The sequence below is a fragment of the Nicotiana tabacum genome, chromosome 19, assembly GCF_000715075.1.
Source record: "Nicotiana tabacum cultivar K326 chromosome 19, ASM71507v2, whole genome shotgun sequence".
In the NCBI taxonomy this organism is placed as follows: domain Eukaryota; kingdom Viridiplantae; phylum Streptophyta; class Magnoliopsida; order Solanales; family Solanaceae; genus Nicotiana; species Nicotiana tabacum.
Window position 1 is genome coordinate 65549780 of NC_134098.1, and position 21021 is coordinate 65570800.

The 21021-nt window shown below is 36.7% G+C and overlaps 1 protein-coding gene across 1 annotated transcript; it reads left to right on the plus strand.

Annotated features, from left to right (window-relative positions):
* Window positions 1–18235: 18235 nt before the first annotated feature.
* On the plus strand, window positions 18236–20808 carry LOC107815120 (large ribosomal subunit protein eL22y). Its single transcript, XM_016640635.2, has 3 exons — window positions 18236–18373; window positions 18501–18760; window positions 20377–20808. The coding sequence occupies exons 2-3, from the start codon at window positions 18528–18530 to the stop codon at window positions 20519–20521; spliced, it is 378 nt and encodes a 125-aa protein (XP_016496121.1). The 5' UTR covers window positions 18236–18373; window positions 18501–18527; the 3' UTR covers window positions 20522–20808.
* The last annotated feature ends 213 nt before the right edge of the window (window positions 20809–21021 follow it).

A 21021-nucleotide genomic window follows, 5' to 3' on the forward strand; every position in this document is an offset into this window, starting at 1 on the left:
AGGTGGTTCCGGACCAAGTATAGGTGTTTTGATGCTGCTGATTACTGGTTCTGGTGTTGTTCTTCGCGTTCGCAGAGAAAGATTTTGCTGTTGGGACTTTTTTCTTCGCGTTCGCGAAGAGGTTCTCGCGTTCGCGAAGAAGGAAATTTTGATGTTCCCCGTCTAACTTTAGAGGCTCATATCTCGCAATCTATAAGGAATTTAGAGATGATTCAAAAATGAAAGTTGTAGCTCTTTGTGTCTAGTTTTTCGAAAGGTAAACCATTTGGCATTTAGAGTTGTATACCAAAAGTTATGGTAGATACACTATAAGCTGTCCGGGAAGAGTTTGGAAATATCTGTTGCACAGGGCTGACTTTGAAAGCTTATATTTCACAATCTATAAGAAATAGGGAGATGAGCAACAAATGAAAGTTATAGCCCTTTGAGTCTAGTTTCCAAAAAATTAAACCATTTGTCATTTGGAGATTCGTACAAAAAAGTTATGACCGTTATACTAGAGGCTGTCTGAGAAGAGTTTGAAAATAGTTTTTGGAGAATTTGTTCATCGCGAACGCGAGGGAAGGGTCGCGAACGCGAAGAACAAATCCCTGGGAAGCAGAATAAAGTTCAAATTCGTCTCATTCTTCCATTTTTGGACCAAGGAAGCTCGGGTGAGGCAACTTTTCGAGAGTTTTTCAAGGGAAACGTTGGGGTAAGAATTCCTAACTTGATTTTGGTTAAATTACATGAATCTATTGTTCTTTTTATCACTAAATTAGTGAATTGGGTTCAAAATGGTAGAAATCCTCTAGACTTTAATTTAAGATTTGAAGGGCGATCCGTTATCGAAATTTGATAATTTTGGTATGGTTGAACTCGTATCGGAATGGGTGTTCGGATTTCGTAAAAATTTTGTAGGGTTCCGAGGGCCGGGCCCCGCTCTGACTTTTTAGAATAAAATTTTAAGTTGGTGTTTTATTATCCGGAATTATTTTCGATGAATTTTAATGAAGTGATACAATTAATTTGGATAGATTTGAGTTGTCCGGAGGTCAATTCAAGTAAGAAGACGATTTTGGAATATCGGTACAACTTCAATAAGGTAAGTGTCTTGCTTAACCTCGAGTGGGGGAAATACCCCTTAGGCATTGAGTATTATGTGCAAATTGTGTAATTAAAAACCATGTACGTGAGGTGACGAGTACGTACTTGGTTTATATGTGCAAATTTCGTTGATTAAAATCCTTAGACGCCCTTATGTATTAAGTTGGAAATTATTGGCACTTATTAAATCCTCTATTTGTCATGCCTAGATCCATGTTTGTTAAAATTGTTTTTATATGATGATTTGGTGTGATTGACACCTTGAATTTATGTGAAATATTATTTTGTTGAGTTGTTCACTCTCGGATATTTTTGTTAAGATTTTTGTGCACATTATGGTCGAGCCATGGGCTCCTTATTTTGGAAAATGATGTATTGTTGGTTTCCGTAGCAAGTTGAAATATTTGAGCACTTGATGAGCCATTTATGATATGTGAGCACTTGATGTGCAGTTGTTGAAATCATATTTACTTTGGGACTACAGAACAGTATTCCGGGAGATCCCCCTGCCTTGCATATTTACTTTGGGACTACAGAACGGTATTCCGGGAGATCCCCCTGCCCTGCATATTTACTTTGGGACTACGGAACGGTATTCCGGGAGATCCCCCTACCCTGCATATTTACTTTGGGACTACAGAACGGTATTCTGGGAGATCCTCCTATCTTGCATATTTACTTTTGGGACTACGAGGCGATACCTCGGGAGATCCCCCCTATCTTGCATATTTACTTTTGGGACTACGAGGCGGTACCTCGGGAGTGCCCTTTGTTGATATTTTTCTATGGATGCACTTGCCTTTGGTTATTTTATTTTTTCGTGATATATAAATTCTTGTGTTCTTCCGTGATGTATTATTTGATTTTATTATGTGTTTTGCATTTCTTGTTGTATTGTATTGTTTTTGGCTCCTTGAACAAGACTCTACAGATTTGTGTTTATGTTTTTTACTGGTTTTCGAGAATTGAGTTGTTTTGAATAAAAGAAATTGCTATTATGTTTTAATTTAATAAATTTTACATCCAAATTAGTATTTATCGAATGCTTCATTTTAATTGGAATGTCATTTTCTTCACCCAAATGGTTTCTAAAATAAATTCATTCCTTTGTTAATTTCTTACTTAATTTAAAGATTTTAACCTTACATTAGTGAAAATAAATTGATTCTGCGGATCTTATATACATTGATATTTTGACACGTGAGTGGTCCGTGTGATGGTGATAGAAATATGAGCACAAGGTGCCGTAGAAAAAAAATATGAAAGTGGGATGAGATCCGTAATTTTTATGATTGTGAAATGAGGTGTCATATGGTGACTTTTACTTGAAAATATATTTATTGAAAAGTATTATATCTTGAAAATTATTATTTGAAAAACATATTGGCGAAAGAATTTATATTTGAAGGACTTGATTAATTAGTTGTACATGTGTTCCTTATTCGTCTGAGCAATAATTATAATATTCTTGTTGCATTGTTGTTATATCACTGGTTGATTTTGTTGTTACCATTGCTAGTTATTTTCCAGTATTATTTTGTATACTATATTGCACATGTTATTAGACTAGTGAGTGTCTTGACTGTACCCCGTCTCTACTCCACTGAGGTTAGTCTTGATACTTATTGGGTACCGACCGTGGTTTACTCATACTACACTTCTGCACATTTTTGCGCAGAGCCAGGTATTGGAGGTATCGGACCCGGACAGAGTTAGAGTGTGATCGCAAGGATTCAAGGTAGGGCTACTTGGTCGTCACAGTCCCTTGGAGTCTGTTCATTTCATTGTACTGTTAATTTTTTATCAAATAGTATTGTATATTTGGTCCTCATGATCATTCCATGTATTCAGCTAGAGTTCGTGATTCAGCACTACCAGTCTTGGGAGGTTGTATATTCTTATTTTTCCTGCTGTTAGTTTTGATTACTTATTTAATTAAAAAAACGGCTTCAAAAATGTAATTAAAATCGGCTTACCTAGTATTAGAGACTAGGTGCCATCATGACGCCTATGGCGGGATTGTGGGTCGTGACGGGGCTGCATGCCGCAGCAGGCCATGTTGGCTTTATATATATTGTTACTATTATATGGATCGGGGTTGCCCACCTGCAGCAGGCCTTATTGGCTTATTATGGCACGTGAGTTGTCTGTGCGGATTCTGATATGATATTATCGCACGTGAGTTGTGTGTGCAGCACGTGAGTTGTCCGTGCAGATTATAGCGCTTGGGTTGTAGGAGCCCCTCCGGAGTCTGTACACTCCCCCAGTGAGCGCAGGTACCTATTTAGTGCGAGTGCCAAGTGACTGGGAGGCATGAGAGATGGTGAGGCATGCCCGAGGGGTTGTTTACGAGTGATTGTGAGGTATGCCCGATGGGTTGTTTACGAGTGATTGTGAGGTATGCCTGAGAGGCTGTTTACGAGTGATTGTGAGGTAAGCCCGAAGGGCTGTATACGAGTGATTGTGAGGTCTGCCCGAGGGGCTGTTATATGATTTTATCACTGAGTTGCATCGCATTGGCATGCACACATGACATACAGGCATAGAGATGTATTTTTCTCATGTTGTACAACATCACATCATTCATGATTTTTCAGACATTTTTGACAGATGGGCATAGTGATGCATTTATTTTTACACGGGTTATCTAGAAAGAAAAAGAAACATCTCATTTATTATTGAAAGGATTTTTGGGAAAAATGATTGTTTTCAAACTTATTCATATTTTCGGCAACTTCAGTAAACGATTTTGGTTTTTCACTGATGTACTTGAAAGAAAGAACTATATTTTTTTGAAATCATGATTTGGCTGAGAATTTTATCTCTGAGTTACTTCTGGTATTATTTGCTTTAGGTTATTATGGACTATTGTGGACTATTAGTTTTGGACCCGACCTTAGTGGAAGCTCGTCACTACTTTCAACCTAAGGGTAGGTTTGTTACTTACCTAGTACATAGGGTCGGTTATACTGATACTACACTTCTGCACATTGCATGCTGATGTTGGATGTTGTTGTTGCTGTGCTCGATGGTTGCGGGATTTGAAGATGTACCCGCATTCCTGTTGTAGCTACCTCTTGTTCATGGTAGCCTTAGATTTATAAAAGCTCTGTTTATGTACTATTCAAACAGACTATTTATTCATTTCATTTCCGCTTTGTAAACTCTATTCTAAGAAGCTCATTATTTGTACTACCAGTTCTTGGGGATTGTATAAGATTAAGATCTTTATTTACTTAAATTACTTTAATAATGGTTATTGGAATTGGATAATTGAAAGTTGGCTTACCTAACGGGTTGGGTTAGGTGCCATCACGACTAGTTGGATTTTGGGTCATGATAAGGTGGTATCAGAGCTCTAGGTTCATAGGTTCTACAAGTCATGAGCAAGTGTCTAGTAGAGTCTTGCGGATCGGTATGATGACGTTCATACTTATCTTCAAGAGGCTATATTTAGGATATATACTTCCCATCTTTCCTTCTTTATCGTGCGGAATTGATTCAGCTTGAGACGCAACTCTTTGAATTCCTTCCACGTATTTGTATGCACACATGAGCGCTCGGTATCAGCTGTGCATCGCCGGCTTGTGATTCTATGAACGAGGTTCGAGGTGAGTATTCTGTGTTTTGGTGATGGGCTAGTCTGGAGGACTTGAGGCCATGGTTAGACCGTAGCTTGAGCTCGGTAGCTTCAGTTATAACCTGTACAATTGGACTCATATGTCCGGTAATGACCCTACAGTGGAATTTGTGGCTCTATGAGCGGTGGAATGACTTTGTGATGAGTATGATGTAACCGCGGGATGTGTTAAAATGATTTGAATGTGACGAGAAGTGTTTCCTTGAAATGTAAAGGAAGGCCATTGGGTGCTTGATTTTCGTTTTTATGTGACTTACAGTCTCGAGTGTGAATGTTTTGAAGGATCTTTCACGATTGTTAAATTTTGGGATAAATTAAATTCTCATGTTTGGTTAGTGAGTTTGGACTCAAATAGACTAAGTGATTGCATAGTAATTGTGACTGCGAAAGGGTATATCAAGATACCAATTTGAGATTAAACAGGTGGGTTATTCCCTGCGGAGTAATCTACGTAGGTGTATTCCTTATGATGTGAGTGGAGAGTTTCTTTTCTGCCAGTGGGGCATATGTGTGGAGATTTGAATTTGAAGCTGATTGAGAATGTTGACTTGAGTGTCAAGAGAATGATTGCGAGCTTAGCGGATGATTTTGGGTATTTTTATGGTTGGCGTGCATGAGTTTGAGAAGAAGTTTCGTTAAACTGACTGTGGAATTATGACAGTAATAGAGTATTGGTATTGTGAGTTATGGAATGTTTTAATCTATGGCTTTGAGCCAAGTGGGGGAGCCTGCTATTGATAATTCAATTTCATGATTATATGTAAAGGTTTAGTTTTGGGCTGAGGTATACTGGTGGGTCAGTTATGACTTGCAAAAGTTGAGATCGATGAAGACTCAAATAAGGAAATTATGGGATACGGGTTATATTGCACTTATGAGTATATGAAAATCGTGGGATGAGTGAGTTATTATGGGTGAATGATGTAGTGCACACGGAGTATGAATTTGATAGGTGGTGTTAAAGTAGAGTTACTTCTTTGAGTATTGTTGTGCTAATGGGGCACGTGTCTTTTGGCCCATTTGGGCAGTGCAATTAAATTTGAGCAAAGTGGGTGACTCCCGAGAAAATTCTAGTGGGTATGAGAATTGTATATAGCAATTGAGAAAGTTTCCAGACTTGCGTATGGTTAAAATCTGAGATTTTCGTTTGATGGTGCCTGGACTTGCGGGAATTCTGTATGACTATGGATTCAACACTTTTGTATAAGAAAGGTAAAAAGAACAATTTCAAATTCACATAAGGTATTCTCAGAGTAAGGGTTACAGTTGTAGTAGTTTTGAAGGTGCTTAAGAAGAGTATAATTGCTTATGGGCCATAGGGCGTTGTGGTTCTATGTTAGGTTGTGGGGTGAGTTGTGGTTAAAGATGATTGTGTTTTAGTAAGGAGGAGTATCAATTTGGAGGAAAATTCGGAAGGGACTCAGAGAAATAGGACAACTGGTAGTAGACTGTACCAGTATGGTAATGGTAGGATCGGTCCTTTGGGTAATTACAACGTGGTAAGACTTTACAGATGTTTTGGTGGCAATATTCTTGGGTTTGGTGACCTGCGTGGCTTGGTTGAGTTGGAGAGATTCGGTCCTGATGGATTGGTTGTGCAAATGGATTCCAAAGTATTCTTGATGGTTTCTACCAGTGTGGAGAACGTGTTGTGTATTGTGATTTACTCCTGGAAAGAAGCAAGAGAAAGGTTTCTCACTAAAAGGGTATGTAAATTATTGGTGACTCAAAGTTGATAATGGGATTCTTGTGCTTGTCACATGATGGCATAATAGATGTGGTGTGGTGTGCAGGATTAGAATTTACATGTACAAGGTGACAGTTCAGTCTTGAAGAGAAGGTAACGAATGTTGGACAACATGGGCGGTTCCAAATGACTAGATGAATACGATTACTACTAGGTGTATGAGAAGGGTGCGTATTTCAGAAGGCGCATTGTATTTTAACTTACGGATATTTAATTAGTATTGCGGTACTCACATGGTTGATAGACTGCTGATATTCAAATTTTTTCAAGTGGCACGGAAGAACTTCTAAAGTATTTCTTGTGGGATGATCGTGTATGAGAGAGGTGTTAGGCATTCGGGCGGTGGAGATGGTATCAAATATGGTTATTCGCGTGTTCTATGGATTTGGAGATTTGGGAGTTCTCAGGAGCAAATTATTTCATGGTTGTGGACTGTGAAGTTGTGGCCGGAGCTAGCAAGATGATAGAATGTGTTGTGATTCAGTCATTATGTATTTTTGGAGGGATTTTTATTTATTTGTGGGTAACCTGAGTTGATTTGGGGGTCCATTGGTAGGTCCAATTAAGATGTGTATTCTACACCGAGCCATGGTTCGCTCCATACTGCTATTGTTGAGGGATGTGTCATTCGGTTGATGTTGAACTTATTTGTGTTCTGAAATGATCTGTGATTTACTCCTTTATGCTACGAGGAGTTGTAATTCATTGGTTATGTGCACACATGGTGTGGTTCTATTGGGGGCCTTATGGCGGAATTTGAACAATATGAGCATTTGGGTATTGCATGATTGATTGCGTATGGGCTATGTTCTTTCGGGTTTGTATGGCATTGTGTCATTTGCTTCTACATGGTTATGGTAATGCACTTTGAGTACTTGATGTCGGATTACGTGGGGTAATTGATTTTGAGCAGGGTGACTCGAGGTAGATAATATAGACCAACATTTGGATGGGGTTGCGCATTGCAGCGGAGTAATGTTAAGGTATGAACCTTGTGTAAGAATCATGTTATGGTTCTACGGTGTGTGATGGATTTTTAGCATTTCTTGTGGCGGTACTTGTTAATCTGGCGGGGCAGTTCTCTCATTTAAGTTATTTTCCACGATTGAGTACATTTGAATTGTTGCGTATGGATGCACGGATGGCACGGGTTGTGGCTCTGAGTTATATTGGTGCGGCATATCTGTAGAATAGATGTGTTTAGTAAAATAAGGTCATTGGACCTAGAATGGGTACTATCAGGTTTGAAAAAGTTTATTCAGAAGGATAATATTGAAATTCGGCTTAGAAAGTGATTATGGTTTTGGTTAGGGCGAGAGAGCTCCATGACTTGTTGATCTGATAAGGGGTCCTGGGATTTTTGCGTGTTTCTTTTATTATCGACAGTGTACGAAGGTTTTGGGATGAAGTTTGGTTCGATATGGGGTTTAATACTAGTACTTGGTTGGTTTTTGAGTAGTTACTGCGATCAGGAATGGTGCTACGAGCATGCGAGTTATGTAATACGCTGGGTGATTATATCCGTGGTTATAGTTATAGCTCGATGCAGCTTGTTCGGACTTATACAATGTGTAGATGTGAGATTCAGGTCTTGAAAAGAATTTTGGATGTTAGAAATTTGGCTCCATGGGTTTTGGGCTAAGGTTAAATTAACGATTTTCAGTTATATTGTGTGGTCAGGCCTATATAGAATATGGTGACATGAGATCACCCCGAGTACGTGTGTGGTAAGATGGAACAATGATTTGATGGCTTGGAAACAACTCTTGGCACGTTCGAGGACGAACGTATGTTTAAGTGGGGGAGAATGTAACGACACGATCGGTCGTTTTGAGTATCACAATCTCGTTTCCCCATTTACTGCTCAAATTGGGCTTTACAGTTGTTGTGTGACATGCCAGGGCAATTGGTTCGGGTCCGGTGAGGTTTTAGAATGAATTGGAATACTTAGTTCCAAGGTTTAAAGCTTAAGTTAAAATAGCGACCGGATGTCGACTTATGTGTAAACGACCTCGGAATTTAATTCTGATGATTCCAATAGCTTCGTATGGTGATTTTGGACTTAAGAGCGTGTCCGGAAAATTATTTGGAGGTCCGTAGTGGAATTAGGCTTGAAATGCCAAAAGTAGAATTTTTGGAAAGTTTGACCGGGGGGTAGACTTTTTGATATCGAGGTCGGAATCCGATTCTGGAAATTGGAATAGCTTCGTTATGTCATTTATGACTTGTGTGCAAAATCTGAAGTCATTCCGGATTGATTTGATGTATTTCGGCACAAGATATAGAATTTGAAAGTTCAAAGTTTATTAGGCTTGAATTGAGGTGCGATTCATAGTTTTAGTGTTGTTTGATGTGATTCGAGGCTTCGACAAGTTCGTATGATGTTTTAGGACTTGTTGGTATAATTGGTTGAGGTCCCGAGGGGGCTCGGGTGAGTTTCAGACCATTTCTAGGCCATTTTTAGTTGTTGGTTTCTGCCTACAGAGGTGTGCATCGCGATTGCGAACATTGGGTCGCGTTCGCGAAGAGCAAACAACAGTTTGGAACCTTGTAAATCGCGATCGCGGAAGCTCTTTCACGATCGCGTAGAACAAAATCTCTGCTGCACTAACCCGACTTTGGAAACTTATATCTCACAATTTATAAAGAATTTGGAGATGATCTAAAAATAAAAGTTGTAGCCCTTGATGTCTAGTTTTCAGAACTTAAAACCATTTACCATTTGGAGTTGTGTACAAAATGTTATGGTGGATATACTATAGGCTGTCTGGAAAGAGTTTGGAAATCTCTGTTGTACAGGGCTAATTTTGGAAGCTTATATCTAGAAATATATAAGGAACTGGGAGATGAGAAACAAATAAAAGTTGTAACTCTTGGTGTCTAGTTTTTAGAAAGCTAAACCATTTGCAATTTGGAGTTTTGTACAAAACGTTATGACCAATATACTAGAAGCTGTCTGGAAGAGTTGGGGGAGTTTGTTCTTCGCGATCGCGATTGGTTTTCCGCAATCGCGAAGAGCAATTTTGGGACTTAAAATTTTGTGCTTCGCGATCGCAAAGAGTAAATGCCTGGATAGAAGATATATTTTGAGGTTTCGACCATTTTAACACATTTGGAGCTATGGAGCTCGGATTGAAACGATTTTGAGGCGATTTTCACCATATGGATTGGGATAAGTGATTCTAACTCGGTTTTGATTAAATTACACGAATCTATTATTGTTTTTATCAAAAAATTAGTATTTTGTGTTAAAAATAGTAGAAAAATTCATAGACTTTAATTGAGAATTTGAAGGCTGAGTTGTGGTCGGATTTGAGTAAGTTTGGTATGGTTGGACTCGTGGTTGAATGGGGTTCGGATTTTGTGAGTTTTATTGGATTTCGAGATGTTGACCCCACGGGTGATTTTTGGGGCGTAATTTCGGATTTTTGAAAAATATTAGTATTTTGATATGGAATTAATTCCTATAATTTTTATGGGCTTAATCAAATTAATTGTGACTAGATTGAGCCGTTTGGAAGGTGATACTCATAAAATGGAATTTCTGGAGCATTGTTTAGCTTGCTCGACATTGGATTTGGCTTGTTCAAGGTAAGTAACTCTTCTAATCTTGGAGCTGAGGGTATGGGCCCTGAATATATATATTATATGAATTGTTGGGAGGTGACGCACATGCTAGGTGACGAGCATGTGGGCGTGCACTATAGAAATTGTGACATAATTATTTTTATAGAATTTTGTAGTTAAATAATCTTAGCATTTTCCATGCAGTTTTATGTGTTAAAGAAATTGAGCTGAAAAGCATATTAAAAATTATTTTGAGGCTATATGCCAGTATTATTGGGACCCACGGAGGTCATATTGCGGTGAATTATTTATTTAAATTGAAAATTCATACTCAATCATATTTATTTCATTGCATATCATATCTCAATCTCTGTTGTTATTTATTGATACATCATATCATCATTTTTGGGCTATTCTCATGACATTATGAGCCCATGAGAGAGAGACTGGAGAGATTGATAACTGGGGGAGGCCGAGGGCCTGATTGTGAGGATATTTTTGGGATCGGGTTGCACGATGCAGCAGACCATGTTGGCTTTATATATATTGTTACTATTATATGGATCGGGGTTGCCCGCCTGCAATAGGCCTTATTGGCTTAGTATGGCACGTGAGTTATCCGTGCGGATTCTGATATGATATTATCGCACGTGAGTTGTCCTACAGCACGTGAGTTGTCCATGCAGATTATAACGCTTGGGCTGTAGGAGCCCCTCCGTAGTCTGTACACACCCCCAATGAGCGCAGGTACCTACTGAGTGCGAGTGCCGAGTGCTGAGTGACTGGGAGGCATGAGAGATGGTGAGGCATGCCCGAGGGGCTGTTTACGAGTGATTGTGAGGTATGCCCGAGGGGATGTTTACGAGTGATTGTGAGGTATGCCCGATGGGCTGTTACGAGTGATTGTGAGGTTTGCCCGAGAGGCTGTTTACGAGTGATTGTGAGGTAAGCCCGATGGGCTGTATACGAGTGATTGTGAGGTCTGCCCGAGGGGTTGTTATATGATTTTATCACTGAGTTGCATCGCATTGGCATGCACACATGACATACAGGCATAGAGATGTAATTTCCTCATGCTATACAACATCACATCATTCATGATTTTTCAGACATTTTTGACAGATGGGCATAGTGATGCATTTGTTTTTACACGGGTTATGTGGAAAGAAAAAGAAACATCTCATTTATTCTTGAAAGGATTTTTGGGAAAAATGATTGTTTTCAAACTTATTCATATTTTCGGCAACTTCGGTAAACGATTTTGGTTTTTCACTGATGTACTTGAAAGAAAGAATTATATGTTTTTGAAATCATGATTTGACTGAGCATTTTATCTCTGAGTTACTTATGGTATTATTTGCTTTATATTGTTATGGACTTTTGTGGACTATTGGTTTTGGACCCGACCTTGGTGGAAGCTCGTCACTACTTTCAACCTAAGGCTAGGTTTGTTACCTACTCAGTACATGGGGTCGGTTGTACTGATAGTACACTTCTGCTCATTCCGTGCAGATGTTGGCTGTTGTTGTTGCTGTGCTCGATGGTTGCGAGATTTGAAGATGTACTTGCGTTTCTGTTGTAGCTACCTCTTGTTCATGGTAGCCTTAGATTTATAAAAACTCTATTTATGTACTATTCAAACAGACTATGTATTCATTTCATTTCCGCTTTGTAAACTCTATTCTTAGAAGTTCATGATTTGTACTACTAGTTCTTGGGGATTGTATAAGATTAAGATCTTTATTTACTTAAATTACTTTAATAATGGTTATTGGAATTAGATAATTGAAAATTGGCTTATCTAACGGGTTGGGTTATGTGCCATCATGACTAGTTGGATTTTGGGTCGTGAGAATTTCACATATCATCTTTACATGTCATTCTTCACTTTTCTCCAAACTTTGCTGACACGTGTCGCCAATAAAATAGAACCACACGGCGAGTCTATTTTTCACTAATACAGATAGTCCCCCCACTTTTCGGTTACTCAATGTGATGTGACCTGGAAGTCGAAGATTTTATCTTTTTTCACCCTCGCCTCTGCCTCATTAAAAATCTTGTCTAAAAAACCCAATAGGGATAAAAATCGGGCGAAGGAAAAAAGAGTACAGAACTTAGAGATTCAGATGATAATTCCGCCGCTTATTTTCCTTTCATCAATAATCGGTTGTTGATGAAAAAGTATTACTACCACAGAAAGCTTGATCTCGGATTTTTAGTGTTCATCCGAAACTTTTAATCTTTGAGTTTTGACTCTTAGATTTTAGTTGTACCCGAAACTATTATAACCTCAGAGCCTTAGAGATCGCGGATGCTAATAATAAGGAATTTTTTACTTCTGATTTTGATAAAGTCCAGAAATTTAATACATCTAGTTAACTTTACGATCGGAAAACAAATCATCCAACTGTTAGCCATTTGATTGGATGATTTTAGAAGACGATTTTAGAAGACGAGTACTATGGGTACTAATCTCGAGTGTCCTTGCACGTCTTCCAAAGAAACGATTTGACAACGGGAGGAAAGAGCTTTCCAAAGATAGTCAGAGTAATCCCTAACCAATCCTCAGCCTACTCAGCTTCGTCTCCAAGCTAGATGATATTTCCATTATCATGGCGGATGATAGAGAGAATTCTCTAATTTGAGAAAGTTATAAGTACTGCAAATTTAAGTACTGTAATAACGCTAGTCTAGATATCATTTGGTACTTTAGAGAATTTATCCGAATACTAATTTTTTATGACACTTTAAAAATTTATCCGAGTGCTCATATTTAGTCTTGTAGACTCAAAATATATTTGGATGCATCGTTTCATGTGCGATGTCTTAAAGTTTCACCTTTGGGTATCTAACTTTAAAATAAAAGAGGGCCTTTTTATATATTTTAAACGCTATGAAGAGGGCGTCTCTTTTCACTCAGGCGTAAAATAGGATCGATTGATCCGAGTAGACTTTTAGTCTGGGGGAGTATCAATCCCGGTAGAATTTACGGGAGTATTGATCCCGATAAGACATTGAGTGTGAGGGAATATTGATCCCAAATATATATATCTTAGTAGATTTGTCCTGAAGCGACATTTAATCTGATTGGATTTTGAATCCGAATTGGAGTATATGAACATACTTCTAAGTAGAGGGGGACGCATGTCCGAAATAATATTTGAGTTTTTTATTAATATATACGGGACAGTCGATCCGAGTCATAATACAATCAACCGTTAAAAAAAAATTATATATTTAACTTGAATGGTCGTTGTTGGACCGAATATAAGTCACGTGCTTGTTCAAAGTGAACTTTATTTCGATAGCATAATTGCTTATATTTATCTTGACTTGGATATAAAACTCTCATTTTTTATCGTGGGATTCTTGACTCTAACATAGAGTTCTCGATCCTTTTTGTGTGGTTGTTGTATATGTATTTTTGAAGAATTGATTCAACACTGTTTGAAGTGATTATGCTTGATATGAGAAATATAACTAACTGGGTTGAGATGGTGGTAAATAATGTCGGAATACTATTAAAATTCTATATCCCAAGGCAATCGACCGTTTGTATCACTTCTTATAATGTCAGGACAAATTGATTAATCGTTAAGTATAAGATATTTTCCCAGTGTTCGAGTTTTGAGGTATGAAAACTTAAATACTGGAATCATAATTTGATAGTCCCAGTTTAATAGTTCCCGGTAGGATAGCTAGTTTCAATGTTGATGGACTTTCAAATGGTCAAGTTCCAACATAGGGACGGTAGCAGAGCTCTTTTTATTAAATATTTTTTACTCAGGCGGGGAACTACGAAGGTTCCAAAATAGTCGAGGATCATGTCACATCTTGATTTGAGTTAGTCATATTGGCTTTGATGAGTTCTAAATTTAAAGCCTTATTACCGGAGTAATTTTCACTGCTTTTTTTATAAATTTTTCGCATCATATATTCTGGTTGTTTGGGTCCATGTGTCATTTTAGCTTTGGGGCCCTTGAATATTCTCAAATGTAATTCTCCTTCAATAAGGCACTACGGGATGAGACGCACTCAGAGTTGTCGAGAGCGTGTTTGTCTTTGGATAAAGTCTCATTTTGCAAGTAATCAATGAATGTATTATGCCAATTATAAATTAAATTAGTCGAGCTTACCTCATTTTTATTCTAATTGATGATAGATTAGGGATCTCCCAAATAAGGGACGACTCGATCCCGAGACTGTTTGATCCGGAATCGATATTTCTCAATAAGAGTCGGGAGTTATTTTTGCAATATGTGATATCAGCAGTAGAACCGAGACTAGCACATCTAGCTCAATTTTCTCGGGCTGCATAATTTTCTTGGATTTGATCATGAGTTAAGAATCAATCGTTAAATCAACATTTTTGCTCTGAGTTCCCCCAGCTAATTCAAGCCCCGTAACATATGCTTCATACTCGATTTTGTTGTTAGTAATAAATTAATTGTCTAACTACTTCCCCGATATGTGCATTACGTATAGTCCCTAACTCAGGACTTTTAATACTTGTGGACCTAATTTTGTAGAAGGTCTAGATCCGATAATTATCCCGAAAATAACATGTACTTCCTTTTTAGCTTCGGGTAATATGTTCGAGCTAAGATTAATCATGAAATCTATTAAACTTGTGATTTTATAGTCGTACGCATTTGATAAATAATATCATATTCACTAAGTTAGACTACCCATTTAGCTAGCCTTCCTAACAGTTCGTACTTATGTAAAATATTGCGTAATAAAAATATAGTGACTACAAAAATTAGATGACATAGAAAATAAAGCCTTAGATTTAGGGCAACTGCTATCAATGCTAACTTCTCAAAATATAGATTTGTAGTTTTTGTGTCTAAGAGTATTTTACAATATACAAGAGATTGTATATCTTTATCTTCTTGAATTAAGATTGCATTTACTGAGACCTCCGAGATAATTTGGTGTACCAGCAACGATCTTTATCCTCAAAATTTTAAAATTAACGATAGGTTGATGTTAGCTAGCGAGTCCGGATAATTTGACTTTACGGACTAAACCGACCTTTTGAAGTTTGGTTACTTCATCTTTTATTATTTGACTCTAATTTTTTCTTTTGCTTGACCGAATTATAGCGGGGATCAATATTGAGCATACAAGCCATTAACTCCGGTGGAATACCTATTATGTTAGCAAGGGGGCAAGCAAAGCAATTTGCGTTAACATGTAAAAATTCAATCAACTTACCTTTAAATTCGGTGTCGAGTCTCGATAAATGTAAACCTTCCTATTTGGGAAGTCAATGATAGTTTCTAGTTCTTCAACATTTGACTTCGTGGCTTCTAATTCTTTCGGTTCAATGATTGTTTTCGATAATATATGTCTAATTGTCCATAGCTATTAATGAACCTTCCTTCCTCGTGGTCTTTAATTATCCATCCCGTGCCTATCTCTTCTTTTCCAATTGTCAGGTGCAGTATCTTTGTAAGCAATCCCGTGGGTGTTTTACCCATATTTTTCCTAACCTTCATTCTTCTCCTATGGAAATTTGCAATTTAGCCAGGTAATTCCTTTCTTGTTCGGGTAGATCCAGATCTTTTTCAGCCCGTGAAGGAAATTCCGTATCTCTTTGCTCGGACTTGATTTTTAGATTTTTGCATTTAGATTCGGATCACCCAGGAATCACATTCGTTTGATCTCCAAACCTATTTTTGACTTACGATTGAACCTCCGTGTCTTCCTCTATTTGGAGCTTTGTATTATACCGATTGTAAATTTTAATCTTCAGTTCCGGGAAGGTCCGACGCTATTCTTCTAACTCCTTCAACGAGATCCGGAATCACCTCCGTTTGGTTTTCGAACTTGTTTTTGGACATCTTATTAGCGTTGATTCGACTTACCGTGTCTTCTTCTATTTAAAGCTCGGTGCTGTAAGGGTTATGCATATCATTCTCGTAGGATAGATGGGAAGTCCTGAAGGTGTTCTATCCGTTATGTTCCTTAATCTATTTTTGTAAAGTTAGAACTGAATTTTGTAAATTAAAATTACATGATGTATTTGAACCTCCTGTTTCGGAACTGTTTGGCACAGATTTGTTATAATCAGTTCCGGTACTAATAGTTGTCGTACCAATATACCGATGTACATTTTCCATTTTCTATATATTTTTTTTTTGCTTACCTATCATTATCATGGCTATTCTTTCATTTTCATTTTGCATGGTAAAGCCATCTCCAACTTGGTTGTCCTCAAATGCGTTGATTGGCATATTTCGGCCATGACAATGGTTTAAACTGAAAACAAATGAATATTAACAAAAAAATATTAGTATCTTTGGATGAATAGCAAATTTTCTCAGGTTCCTGGTAGCGGAACCAAACTGTTTAACTCAAAAAATAATTTTCAAGGTCAGATCAATAAATTTTATATGACAGGCCATAAGCAACTGATTCGATCCGAAAGATATAAATTTTTGTTAATACAACATGATAGAGAAGTAAAAAATTAATTCAATGACAAATAATATAATAAAAATAAAGCATAGAAGAAATAATTCTTATTGGATGATCCTTGATAGGATGATGAGCTGACCAGAGCTTGAAGAGCCGAACTATGGCTAATTTGGGAGCAAGATGCTATGAATTACAATTTACAGAATTGTAGAGAACAAAATCAGATGATTACAATAGTGGTAAAATGTATCTATTTATAGGGCTAAATCTAAGTAACCATTCTCCTTGAATTATGGGTCCATTATGAGCATTTACTAAATCTATTCGTTACTTTTGGAAGACTCGTAATAGTTGTGTAAATGCTGGAATTCCGTAACTCATGAGTTATATCCGTAAGTGATGAGTTAATTCTGTAACTGATGAATCAATCACGTACCTGTTAGTCAATCCCGTGTCTGTTGAGTCAATCGCGTGCCTGTTGAGTCAATTTCATAATTAATTGCCTTGTTCTACTCGTTACAACCATTTATTACATTTATTGTACGTTACATAACTGATTTGTAACTGATGGCGTAATGATGGTAAATTCCATATAATGCGGGATTAATTGATTCCTTTCTCATTTGTAACTATGAGCTATTCTCATGTACCTGATCCGGGCTATTCTATGATGATCAGTTCGGAGACTAACAGGTACGGTACGAATATGTTGGATCCCGATGGTGTTTTACATGTCATTCTTAACTTTTCTCCAAACTATGCTGAAACGTGTCGCCATTTAATAGATCCATATTGTGAGTCTATTTTTCACTAATACACATATATAATGAGAAACTTGTACACATGAAAATAAACTATTTACACGTATTCTTGGTTCGCTCTTATTTATACAAGTTTATGTTTCTTACACTGATATTTACACGATCTAATTATTTATAAAATAACTAGTACTCCATAAGTAAATCGTATTACAAGTATTTAATTGATAACAATTTAGGGGTGTTCATGGTTCGGTTTGAGTCGGTTTTTCCCTAAAAAGAAACTAAACCAAGTAAATCAATTTTTTAAATATTGGAACCAAACCAAACCAACTAAGTCAGTTTTTTATCGATTCGAATTTTGTCGGTTTTTTATTTTTTTCGGTTATTTATCGAATTTTTTCTTAAATATGAGACATACACTACCAAACGCATATTCTAGCGACTAAATTTTCAACGTAACACTATCAAACCAATTGCTTTTTGAGAAAATCTATCATTTACCAAGATATATCAATGAAAATTGAATCAAATAGTGATGAATAATTTAAGAACTCAATTAAAAATTAATTATTTTTAACTTGAAATAAATTCTTGTACTTAGTAAAAGAAAACTACCAATCAAACTACAATGTAAAGGCAAAGAATTTGATTATAACTAGACTAAAAATACAAATGACTAATATGTACCATAAAATTTTAGAAACTTTATATAATATATATATATATATATATATATATATATATATATATATATATATATATATATATATATATATATAATAATAATAATAATAATAATAATAAATTTGAATAGCTACTTCTATAGTCGGTTTGATTCAATTTTTTCGGTTATTTTTTGATTAAAACCAAAACTAAATCAAATTTGATCAGTTTTTAAAATTCAAAACCAAAACCAAATTAAACCTAAAAGGTATTGATTTTTTTAGTGGATTTGGTTGGATTTTGGGTTTTTATGAACACCCTAGATAACATAATAAAAATGATTGACTAATATTTTATTGGATTAATACCGGTAAAAGAGGTTTTGGTTAGGGGCGACGGTCCGCAGAGGAAGATTGGAAAACCCTAATTAAACAACATCGCCGCACTTCCACACACTCGCAGTAGGCAGTTGAGTTTAGTCCTGTACGTATGCTCGATCCTTTTCTCTGTTTCTCCTGCTTCTTTCTCCGTCAATAGACCCAATACGTAAAAAGTGTACTCTTTTTTTGTTGAATATCTGATGATTGTTGTTTCACTATTTGAATGACAGCGGAAGAGAAGGAGACAGAGTGTAAAGATGAGCCGAGCAGCAGTAGCAGCAGCGAAAGGCGGGAAGAAGAAGGGGGCAACGTTCGTAATTGACTGTTCGAAGCCAGTGGATGACAAGATTATGGAGATTGCTTCTCTTGACAAGTTCCTTCAGGAGAGAATTAAGGTTGGTGGCAAAGCTGGTGCACTTGGGGATTCCGTTACCGTTACCCGTGACAAGAACAAGATCACCGTCACTTCTAATTCTGCTTTTTCCAAGAGGTACTACTTCTATATCACGACCCCCATTTTTTCTGATTTTACCTTTTTCTGCCTCATTTTTAATTGGGTTTATTTGGAAAAAAAAATTGTTTCATTTTCAATTGGGTTCAACTACTCTTTGCAATGAGTTCTTATGTGGAATAGTGCAGTCATTCATATATTGAGCTTTGAGTCAGTTTCTAATGTGTTTTAAAATAAATGCTGTTTATTTTAGTTATGTTCCTTGGATCGACAACTTGTTTGGATGGTTGTTACATGTTGTATTGTATCCTATTGTTACTTTAAATACAATGTTTGTTTTCATTGTTACTTAAATTTAAAAAATGCCGCTTTATGGAATGACGAATTTGGTGTGTTCACGCCGTTTCCTTATCTTTTCTTTCATCTTGCCCTTTTTTATTATTAAATAATTATAATTTATATTTTACCATATCTTTTTATATAATAATATTACCTCGTACCTTACTTTTTCTTTATAATATTGCAAGTTTATTGTTCATATTGTTGGTGCATGACATTATGAAACGACGACAAACAATACAATCAATCCAAACATTGTATACATCAAAACGATACAGTACAATACAATACTATACGATACATTATGAAACGATACATAACAACCATCCAAACAAGCCGTGAAGGGCTGATGGTTTATGTCATTCTACTGTTTGTTTATCTGATGAACTATCCTATTTACATCGAGAAATAAAAAATAACAAAATAACGAAAATGATGGCGTAATATCTTGTAATCATTTGTAAATTGAACAGGATATGTGCGTAATGTTATTATGTTTGAATAATCCTTGTAGCACTTCCTAAAGTTGTGGAACGGATCGTCAATGAGCTCGTGCTAGATTATTGAGCACTTCATTTATCAGTGAAGTGGATTCTTAGCAATTGTTGGTGAGACCAATTAGACTTCAACCTAGCCTTTCACTTCTCCATCTTGCAGGCTTTGCTTTTTTCATCCTTGTTTACTTTGCGTCAACTGCAATTTGGTTAATTTCAATTTTTACGCATATATTATCATATTCAAAATAATACCTGTGGAGAAAGATTTGGTAGAATTAGTGTGTATTGGTAATTGTTTTTAACTTGAATAAGATAGGTAATTGATATTTATAATCATTGTATATACTCTTACTAATAAAAACATCCTTCAAGGTGTGTCAGTATAATTTCAAATATTGTTGTTGGGTTCTCAAGGAGTTCCTCATTTTTGTGAATACATTTTGTGCGGCTTAGTATAATCAATAGTGATGCTTTCAAGCATAACTTGTTCCCTTTCTGTTATGTTTCTAAGCATAACTTGTTTCGTTAGCATCACTTACCTATCTTTGGTTCAAGTGATAGTACAAAGACTACTTATTAAAGAAAGTGATAGTCTAAAGAGAGGTCAATCTGTGACATATATATTGATCTAATTTGGAGCAGGATATGTATGTAACCCGATTTATAAAGGAAGTTCTTGTGATGTTAATTACTGCTTTGTCTTCTATTCTTCCACCTCCCGCGTCCAAAAACAAAAGAATTTGTCGACAGTAGTATATTCCAGGCTCTTGAGAGTAGTAGATAATTGCTTTGCTTACACTCTTTACTTATATTTTTCAGGTATCTCAAGTACCTTGTCAAAAAGTACTTGAAGAAAAATAACGTCAGGGATTGGCTTAGGGTGATTGCTGCCAACAAGGACAGGAATGTTTACGAATTACGATACTTCAACATTGCTGAGACTGAGGCGGATGAAGAAGATTAAACATGGCCATTCGATGTCGCTTTATCTTCTTCTTTAGTCGACCAAATTTAGAACCATTTTATCTGTTAAGACATGCGTCTTATCTGCACATGTCTAGACTGTCACAGTTTTGATTTCCCCCCCCCCCCTTGTCGGTAACAGAAAACATCACTTTGATATTTTGCTTTGTTTATCTATGGGGCTCAAGTATGCAGACATGCCTTTTTCCTCTTGATGTTCACATGTAATATGTTGAGTCTATTTGAGGTGACTTTCATTTAATCACACCACTGTTGATGGCTTCCTCTTAAGTTTTTGTCCTAAGACCACAAAAGTGTGATGAGGAATCTTAGAAATGATCAGTTGAGACTCTCTCCACGTCCCCAAAGATCTCTATGCACTTGCCCCAGGCAAGTGAGATCTTCACGTGTCTGGGAGCAGGACAGTATATAGATTCTTGATCTATATCTTCCATTTTTGGGCTGCTTGCCTGATTGAAGTACCAATGGTTTTCGATACTC